At 40.0% G+C, this 10,131-nt stretch overlaps 1 protein-coding gene across 1 annotated transcript; it reads right to left on the bottom strand.

Moving 5' to 3' along the window:
- Nucleotides 1–7,991: 7,991 nt before the first annotated feature.
- Nucleotides 7,992–8,916, bottom strand: LOC133154021 (cytochrome c oxidase subunit 7C, mitochondrial). The gene is made up of 3 exons (XM_061278401.1): nucleotides 8,756–8,916; nucleotides 8,199–8,328; nucleotides 7,992–8,070 (listed from the first exon to the last, which is right to left on the bottom strand). The coding sequence occupies exons 1-2, from the start codon at nucleotides 8,828–8,830 to the stop codon at nucleotides 8,212–8,214; spliced, it is 192 nt and encodes a 63-aa protein (XP_061134385.1). The 5' UTR covers nucleotides 8,831–8,916; the 3' UTR covers nucleotides 7,992–8,070; nucleotides 8,199–8,211.
- Nucleotides 8,917–10,131: the final 1,215 nt, after the last annotated feature.

Genomic DNA, 10,131 nt, shown 5'->3' with positions numbered 1-10,131 from the left:
AGAGGAAAAAGTGCAGCCCAAAGCAAAGACGCCGGAACAAATCTTTAAAACGATTCAAGCGTTCTCGGTGAGCCGAGGCATCCCGTTTTCCTTTTTAAGAGTGAAAATAAATGAATTCCAACATAATCGGCGGAGCTGCGAGACTAAGAGATACAACGTGTACAAGAGCACGAGTCCATCGGGGTGATGAGGCCTACATCCTTCCCAAGATTATCATTCTCAGCCAGCGTTCTGTTCACTTGAGTGAAAAGCTTCAATATTAAGACCTGCTCAGCTTCCCCTTGCAGTGGATTACGATTGTATGTCGCTATTCTCTCAAAGGTCAAGAGAAGCGATTAGTCTCTCTCCCGCTCGGAATCCCCGTGGCGTCTGAGCGGGAACGATAGAGCGGTCGTCAGTTCCCCGACTTCCTCGTTTTTTTTGCACCTCCTCATCCAAATAATGTTAAGTCATAAAAATGTGTGTAATTATGTGTTTTGTTTGAATTTGCTCTTCAGTTGATGGCAGGGTTCCCAAGCGTTTGTGTCGTCGCATCACCCCTGGAACTCAGCCAGCGTTTGTCTGAGGCTTATTCCCCCCCCCTCCCCCCACAGTGCATTGAGGGAAAGTTTTCTCCTCGACTCGCACTATTCTTCTATTTGTCTCCCAAGCCACCATATTTCTTTTTGTTGTTTGCAGCTGCTGCCACAGATTGGATTCAGCCAAAATTCCCAAATGCTCCACCTTCTTCGTTTCCTTCAAAGATGGCAGCTGAAAGGAATCCAAAGCCAGGGAATCCTTTGCAGACTTGCATCCTCTGCATCCAAAGCTTTATTTGTATCCTCTTTGCTTCACCCTGACAGACGTCCTTTATAGGGCAAAGATCATACTGCAATTAAATACGATAAAGTGTGCATGGGGAATCGAAAAAATAAAAAACTACCGTAATTTTCGGACTATAACTCGCGTTTTTTTTCATAGTTTGGGTGGGGGGGCGACTTTTTTTCACTTTTTTGGGCATTTTATGGCTGGTGCGACTTATACTCCGGTGCGATTTATAGTCCGAAAATTACGGTATTTCATTTGACAAGTTAAAGCGTTGCAGTTTTTCTGAGCACACCAGTTGACATTGGAGCAGCGTTGCAAAATTGCTCCCTGGCAAGAAGCCTTTCTATCTCTGACTCGCAGCTCAGAGACAATTCCACAAGCTTTATGCTCCTGCAATGTATTCTACAATACAGTTTACAATATCCATGGCAAGTTCCTCAAAACTGGATTTGTTTTGGATAACATTGATTGATGGATTTTTCTCACTTGTGCTGCTGATGATGCAATTGAAAGGCATTTTAACACCAATCTCATTTCACTCTTTAGTATTATAATGAAGATTATACATGAGCTACTCCAAGAGCAATTCATGAAAGAAAGCAATAATAGCTTCTCCACAAGGCGGCGAGAATTAATTTCACCTCGCAGCCAAGGTATTTGACAACAGGGCAGCCGAATAAACCATATAGGCTCAATCCCATAAATGGCCATTATGTACTGCTGAACAACACCCGCTGAGAAATAAATGAACGTATGAGAATAGGCATTAAGAAGAAAGACACTTCAGACCCCAATCGCATTTAAAGTCCAAGAACTTTACTTAATTGCGTTAGCCCAACTTTGAAGTATAGGTGAAATCCAATTTCAAAGTCGAAAAGAGCAAAGCTGCATCAAATTAAGTCTGCTCACTTGCTTGAACGTATTCCAGTGGAAATGACAGCAAAGTAGTGCCATCTGTTTGATATAAATGGGGGGCGTTGGGGGGGGGCTTCTGAAGGATGGATGGAAACAATTACCGTATTTTCCGTACCTTAAAACCTCCAATTTTCTCAAAAGCCGACAGTGCGCCTTATAATCAGGTGCGCCTTATATATGGACCAATATTGAGCTCTACAGCGGGCGTGTCCAAAGTCTGGTCCGCGGACCAAATGTATATATCTAATACATGGACAAAGTTTTAAAATGGGCCATTCATTGAAGGTGCGTCTTATAATCCAGTGCGCTTTATAGTGCGGAAAATACGGTAAATGGAATTCACTGTATGACAAGATTGCATTGAGACAATCCCACCACTAAAAATGATGAAACAATCGAGTAATTCTGGTCACATTGGACTATAAAATGATTTTTTTAAATTGGATCGTAGGTCATCACTCTCTTCATACTGCCAACTGTCAATTAATAAAAATGCAAAGACTGTGAACGATCGAAGAGATGTTTTACGATGACGTCGTACAACAAAATAAAAAATAGTATGCTGGAACCTAATTCAAGAAAATCCAATGTCATTGAGGATTCTGGTCCGGGTCTTTGTTTTCCAACGTCACTCTCACTTGGAGTGATCTCATTACACATTCAGCAGATGTTTCTCTTCACTCAGTTTCCTCATTTGCCATGCAAGCTGAGCTGTCAGGAGGAGGCCCGCAATCTTTCCTTCAGTCCTTATCGTGCTTCCTCTCATCCATCCTTTTCTCTTTGCTTCACTTTTCCCTGAGTGGCTGCCCACCCCTGCCATGACTTTGTTCACCAAATTAACTTGGGCACCTACTGTGATTGGAATCACCCAGCGGAAAGTCAACTTTAACCTTGCTTATTAATTGGATATCACAACCTCTTCTATGAGAGTAAGAGTGTTTTAAGAAGATAGGGTGAGCACACACACACATATATACACACAAGCGCTTGAAGAGACCACAACCCTGTGACATGTGCTAAACAAAATCTATACCATCTCTGACATCAATTCCAAAACTGCTATTTTGTCTGCAGTGAGAAATCCGGATAACTCTGGAATCATTTTTTCCCATTTCTTTTCTATGCCCATTTTTTTTTTTGTGCTCAAGGAATGAAAAAGACATCAGCACGGTGGGCTAGTGGTTATTCAGAGGTTTGAGCTTCAACTCTAAGCTCTTGTTTGCAGAAAGTTTCCATGCTTGGGAGGGTCTATTCTATTGCGGCTTTTCCCTATATTATTAAAAAAAGAAAACATGCATGCGAGCTTCATTACCGACCATATTGCGCATCGGCTACATTATTTAATAGTTGGATTCGCATTCAGGAATATATATTCAGGGGTAGAATTGAATGATTCAACTCAGGATGCAGCCGATTTTAACAGAGGTGGCCAACATCCCGGAATAAAATGAAAATTTAAAGAGGGAGCCTATCAATAAAAATATTGTGGCAAGCTCCATTCAAACGGTGCTTCTGTAAACTTTGACCCCAAATGATTTCATTAATATAAAACTGGGGCAATTAATTAAGCATGCACTTACTTTCTCATTATGTAGAGAAAAGTCAGACTGAATTCTGAATTATATATATATTTATCTACGTGTAAAGTTACGTTTGTCCAAATGGGGGCGCTATTGAGCTGTTCCGCAGAAGCAAAGGAAGGCTTTTAACCTCTTTGGCATCTGAGACCGTCACACCACAGTTGAAGCTCAACGAAAGATCCAGAAATGACGGCAAACAGACTTGCTGACTCTCACACTTCACAATGACTGACGCAAATAGAGGCCAATGACACTGTAGATTCAAAAAGATGCTAGCTAACTTTTGCAACTACTTTTTCTTTTGCAAATATGGCATCGATTCAACAGGAAATGCTGATTGCTGACAAAAGCCTGTTTAATTTATGCAATGCATAAACAGATGTACTCGCAAACACATGGCCTTGGCATAAATGTGACAGATTAGAGTGGGCCGCTTGCCTGTCTGTTTGTTTCAGCACACAAAGCACACACTGTTTGAGTGGCAAGTACTCTAGCAGTGTTTGTACATCTGTTTGGAGGCTTAAATATGTGCAAACACAGATGTGAATAGTGGCGGCGAGATTTCGCCGAGTGCATCGAGACCGTGGGCGTGCAGGAAGGAGGGAGGGATAACATTGGACACTTTGCAAAAAAAAATTGATAAATACTTTCTCTCTAAATGATGGTTCAAAAGAAATCTGTGACTGTTAAGAATAATAACGGTTTGGCTTTTGTGGCTTTTGTTCTTACTCTCCATCTGGCATGACCTCACATTGCATGCATGCTGTTCCAACATATCTGAAGAGATGGTTCACTTGAGGAAATAATATCATTCACTGTTGGCTTTTTCTCGAGTCAGTGCAAGGCGTGTAACAGCAGAACATCACAGAAAGGTTTCACTTTTTTTAGTTTAAAATGGTTTACATTACCGTAATTTCCGCACTATAAGGCGCACCTAAAAACCCCCAATTTTCTCAGTGCGCCTTATATATAGACCAATATGGATTCGTGTATGAGGACTAATTTATTAAAGTAAGCTTTACGTGTTTATTTTGTGCGTTGTGTGATATTAACGTTTGAGCAATGTTGAGTTATTGATCTATTGTTATTGTTTTCACTATTTCGAGTGTTACTATATTGTGATTGCATTAACGTTTGAGCAACGTTGAGTTATTTATTTTATGCGCCTTATAATCCGGTGCGCCTTGTATATGGACAAAGTTTTAAAATGGGCCATTCATTGAAGGGGCGCCTTATAATCCGGTGTACCTTATAGTGCGGAAAATACGGTATCTTCCAGGATCCAGCTAAGCTAACCTGTCATCACCCGTATTTTCACTTTTCGTCATGATGTTGATACCTATCCAGCAAAAGTATTTTATTATTATTTTATTGCGTGTAAAAAGTTTAAGAAGCAGTGAATTAAAGCGTCAAACACAGTGTGACTAAGAGCACATTTTACAAACAGTCTCTTGATACATCTTGACAGTGAAGCGTTTCTGCATGACTGAGGCCTTCTCTACCAGAGTGGAATGTGCAGGTGGCTTCATTTTTCTGCATGGGCAGTTCCGCACTTCCTCCCGACTCAGCATTTCTGAGCTCCAGCACGGTAAACAGAGACAGTAGCGGATAAGTGGATGTGATTAACAGGAAACTTGAGTGTGTCCTTGAAACTCGGAAGGACTTGCAGAAGCTGCTCATCTCTCAATGCATCTCTCGCGGCAATCCTGACATCACAACGGTGCGAGATGACCATTAGAGCTCATCAAATCAATTTGTCAGACACCCACTCTCATTTGGGCTAATGTCAAACATCACAGACTTTTAATGTCATCCTAAAATCCATCCAACTAACGTGAAAGAGGAAGAGAATCGTAAAATATTGAGTTTGTCTTTCTATTAGACGGCTGCGCCGAGCCAAGTTCTGCTCAGAAGTGCAAATGAGTCCTATAATTAGATTCAATGTGTGTGATGTGGAAAAGCCGAGTAGTGAACCCTCCACGCGCGATGAATGGCCGCAGATGCTGCAAATATGGCGACTTATCAAGGACGGCACATAAAACAGCATTTAACCACTTGGAGAAAATCTCCAAGGAATTGCTGCAGCGGAGATTACGATGTGAAGACGTACCTTTCTTTAGTTGCTGCCGTAATGAGGGTAACCTACTTATTTTATTAGCATGCATGACGTTAAGCAATCTTTGAATGAGTATAAACTGGCATGCAATTGATCTTTAATGACTACACTTTGTTTTAATTAGAGCCTGTACGCCCGGGATTGCAAAGCATTCGGTGCAACAATTACAATAATGAGTTGACTTGCTTTAATGAAGATGCAAATGCTGGCATAACCACACACACACACACACACACAAAAGAGCAGAAATGCACAAAGCATACATTTCCTAATACTTGCATAGTGGATATGGCGTGACAAATTCCCGCAATAGACTTGGCATGTATGCTACTCTGCGTTTCCCTCCCCCAGTTCCACACCGAGGAACCCAACTGAAATGTGTCATGTGCACCCCTGCTGCAACATGCCCTCCTCCAGCAGACTTTTGCTAAGTCGCTTGAAATGCTTTTGCAGCTTGGCTAGCGTGTGGAGCGGATAACACCACTGTGTCTAATTTGTCCACACTGATGGAGTGGGGCATCACCTAGCCTTCTTAAAAGCCCCACTCGGAAGGGTAATGCTCGATAATAGATCAAACATTTATACCATAAACGCCCAAAGAGTGCACTTCTCCCTCGGAGGCGCCCAAATAATGTGATTTTCCACTCCATTTAATCCTAAATTTGTACTTTCTCGAGGCAGAGATTCACATCCAGTGTCATTTTTTTTCAGGGAAAAGGATTCCAAATATAGAAATACTTTTGAATTGGCGCGGAAAGTCAAACACATGACAATGGTTGACAAGGTCAAAATATAACTCGGGTAAAACGATTCAGGCAATGTGGAGTTCAGAACAAAGTGATCAGTGTGGCCTTGCATTAAAATTGTACATAAAAAGGTCAATTATTCAATGAATTGATCATACATTTTATTTTCCAACCAATCAAGCCACAGAAAAAGCAACGTAAAGGCAAATATAGCCAGCGCTAGTTTTGTACTTTCACATTGCCAAAGTTCAGGGAACAAAAGTTCATCTTTTGGAAGATTCCAAAAGGTAGAGCGGAAAAATCTACTGCGTTTCTTGTCTGACAAATGGCATCATGAAAAGTCGCATATTCAAAGCCTCTTGTCGAGCACTCAGTGGAGGGCGGCGGGATGAAACATCACTTCAGAGACACGTATTTGTCTCAGATGCCTCGAGAGCTCTTAAGAGGTGTCTGCAAAAAGAATGAGCCACATGAAGGATGGCTCATTACACGCTATGAGGGAACATTGTGAGAAGAGATTCTTGTTCGCGGTGACGACGGGCTCGGCGAGAAAAGATACGTCGGAATTCTAATGTCATGCATTATGCAGTGTTGACAATTTCTCACGAGACGCCCATGTTGTTTCCTCACGTGCGGAAACAAGGAAAATTAAAGGTTGCTACGAGTGTTAAATGTAGCTTTAAGTGTAAAGTCTTTGGAGAGGTCATGTCAGGGCACATTTTCTCTCTCTCCCCTTGAGCAAAGGACAACCTATTCTACGTGGAACATACACTACCGTTCAAAAGTTTGGGGTCACAAAATTGTTTGGGTGACCCCAAACTTTTGAACGGTAGTGTATATATTTATTTAGATAATTATTTATAGATTATATATATCTTCTGTGTAAAAAATCTTATAATATATATGTATATTTATATTCATAGATTATATATAATCTGATACAAATATAAAATATAATTTATAATATTTAATCCATAATATTTTATTATAATAATATTTACACTACCGTTCAAAAGTTTGGGGTCACCCAAACAATTTTGTGACCCCAAACTTTTGAACGGTAGTGTCTGATATTTTTTGGAGCCACGCAAGAGCAGTGCACACAAAATATAAAACATTATATATTCCACACACACGAGCAAGTAGCTGGCAGGCTCGCAAGTTACTATTAGGGATGTTTGCGAGACACAAAAAGGTCTGCCAGGTTGTTTTTCACGCTCGTATCGGCTCGAGTGCCTCTCGTGCATTCGTGCCAACTCGGGCGCTGCGCGGTGAATAAAAAAAAATAAAAAATCACATTACCGCCGAGCTTTTCAATACTTTGTCCTTGGATAATTATCGCCATGAGCACAAGGTTAATTGAATGGGAAATAAGTTGGTTGGAGTTCAACTGAGTGGAGCCGTATAGCCATCAGGAGGCAAGAATAAAAGTCCCAACACAGCTTTAATTTTTAATGTTTAAAAGTACTTTGGAGCAGTGATGTTATACGCGAGCTGATTAATGCAGATTCTAGGTCAAAGGACAACTATATGCATGAGGTTTTCAGGCGCATTTAAGTTCCTGTAGACAAGGCCAAACCCCCGACAGCAGTGCAGTCTCCGTGTATATATATATATATATTTCCACAATTATCAAATGGTACAGCCTGCTCGCTCTATTTTCATGGTGAATTGTTTTAAAGTTATTTTCTTATTTGTTGGTCTCTGGCAAACTGTTTATCAGTTAAGTCAGATTTAAAATGATTTGGCTTCAAATCAAATTCATAATGGGGATTCATTTGGCTACAATAAAACAATGCAGTTTGTTTAAAGATAAAAAAGACATGATCATATTTGAGGGAATTTTATTTACATAGACTTAAGTTAGTCCCAATGTTCTGCACATGTAGAAGTCTGATGACCAAACCTGTAAATAGAAGAAAAAGAATGAGTAAATGCACTTGATGATAAAATATTTGTCATCAATAATAAAAGTGCACGACTACCTGGAAGACAACATTTGACATTTTCCAAAAACAAATAAGCCATAATTACCTCTGAAGACATTTTACTTCTTCAGGATCTGGTGTCTGACGACAATAAAGGGGAATGCAAAGCCGCTGCCAAAGAACATCACCATCATACCCAGCAGACGCCACTTGTTTTCCACAGAAAATGGAAGGTTCTGTACAAACACAAAAGCAAGTCGGTCAAATGGAATGACAACCGCAAAATAAAAAAAGTACACCTATGTTTATCAAGCTGCTCGTGATAGTAAGACATGCTACATGCTAATTGTTTTGTTGACACCTAGTCAAACGACAACTAGCTTTAGCCACGAAGCTAACGCTAACTGCATTTAGCCTGTCAAGAGCAATCGTACACCACCTTCATAACAACTTCAATTACAACATTGATATTAATATATAACATTTACACGGCACTATTTGTAGTCGATTCTGCTTTAGGAAATTCGGAATCATAATGTTGGGAAGTTTACGGCATGACCTCCAGGTTAGCTTAGCAATTAAGGTCCGGACATATAGGCCGCGGTTTAAAAAACACATCACATTGAACCGTTTACTTTTGCTTAAATCAGTTGTTTCTTTTACCTGTCCAGGTCCTTCGCCATAATGCGAAGAACGCACAGCAGACGTCGTGAATCGCCTTACGGCTTGTCCCAGCATGGTGAGGTGTTGATTTGTGTCCTACGTCGCGGCTAACTGCGACCTTCTTGTTTCTCTGCTATGGAGAGCGCTTGCGCGGCGCAAAGGATGCCGGGAAAGGCGGACGCTCATGGGAAATGTAGTTCAAATTGGGATCGACGCGCTTCCCTTTGGGATGCACTACTTCGAGGTATTTTTACACCTACTTAAAAAGTAAGAAAAATGAAGAAAAGAAAAGAAAGTAAAAAAAATAATAAAAATAAAGTAAATTATTATTTTTCAGTTGCAAGAAAATTGCAACAACTACCTGCAGTTTGGCAGATATTGAACAATTATTTTGTTTTGTTTTCTAAATAAGAGTTTCTTTTGAGCAGATTTCAAATTGTGTCGAAATAATATTTTGATATGGTGTGGATAAACAAACCAATGAGTTTAAAGAATGACTAGGCTATTTATCTTTGTAGATTATTTTTCTTTGTACTACATGCATACACATTCATATTAGTAACCTTACTTAAGGGAAAGGGCCTTGGCAGTACTCAGCAACCAGCCCAACCAGATCGTGCTCGATGAGTCACAGCTGCTTTGCGATAACTGCAAGATAGGATGCTTATCAGCTCTAAAAAAGAAACTAATCAGTAGCCATTTCTGTCGAATTGAGAGATTTCTATTGAGACAAGCTTGCCTGCCTTTTGTCCTTGTATAGCTCCAGATCTTCATTAACTTGTACAGTTAGTTCATATTGAAGCTCATTTATTTGCTCTTCGAATAAAAAAAGTATTAAAGAGAAGTCCCATCTTGAAAGGGCATCACAGAAGATAAATAGTTGATTTGAGTAAAAGTTCTCATTTCATAGCCATCCATCACACAATTGAGAACATACCGTAAGTGAGATGGCCGAATTGGGTCAAAAGTTATTTATTTTCCTGCATACTGCCATGTTTCTGCTCTATTGTTCCTCGTGCTTAGATAAAAAAAAAAGGGTTTAGCTGCTGTGGAGTTATTTGAATTTACCTTGCTCTCTATAGACAGCCATTCAATTTTTTTTCTCCTTTTTTTGTTGAATCTTATTAGATTTATGTGCTGCTATATTGCGCTGTGCGCTTTTTCAGCAAACAAACACCCTAATGCAAATAATCAAACAAAGCTATCACCTCAAATAATAATCTGCATCATCATTTAGCACTTCCAATTAGCAATTGATCTGATGTTACCTTGATCCTGTCACAGTGGTAAACAAACCTTTAATGAGGCATCCACACTGCATAATTTCATAATCACAGTGCATGTAAAATTACTCGTTGGATTCACACAGTCATTAG

Source organism: Syngnathus typhle, linkage group LG5 (assembly GCF_033458585.1).
Source record: "Syngnathus typhle isolate RoL2023-S1 ecotype Sweden linkage group LG5, RoL_Styp_1.0, whole genome shotgun sequence".
In the NCBI taxonomy this organism is placed as follows: Eukaryota; Metazoa; Chordata; class Actinopteri; order Syngnathiformes; family Syngnathidae; genus Syngnathus; species Syngnathus typhle.
This window is presented reverse-complemented; position numbering and strand designations above follow the sequence as displayed.

What these genes read in the sequence shown, in the direction of transcription:
- LOC133154021 (XM_061278401.1), bottom strand. Translation starts at nt 8,830, where the DNA reads ATGCTGGGACAAGCCGTAAGGCGATTCACGACGTCTGCTGTGCGTTCT. An exon ending in ATGGCGAAGGACCTGGACAG is followed by an intron (nt 8,329 to 8,755) that starts GTAAAAGAAACA and finishes GTGTTTGTACAG; the next exon opens with AACCTTCCATTTTCTGTGGA.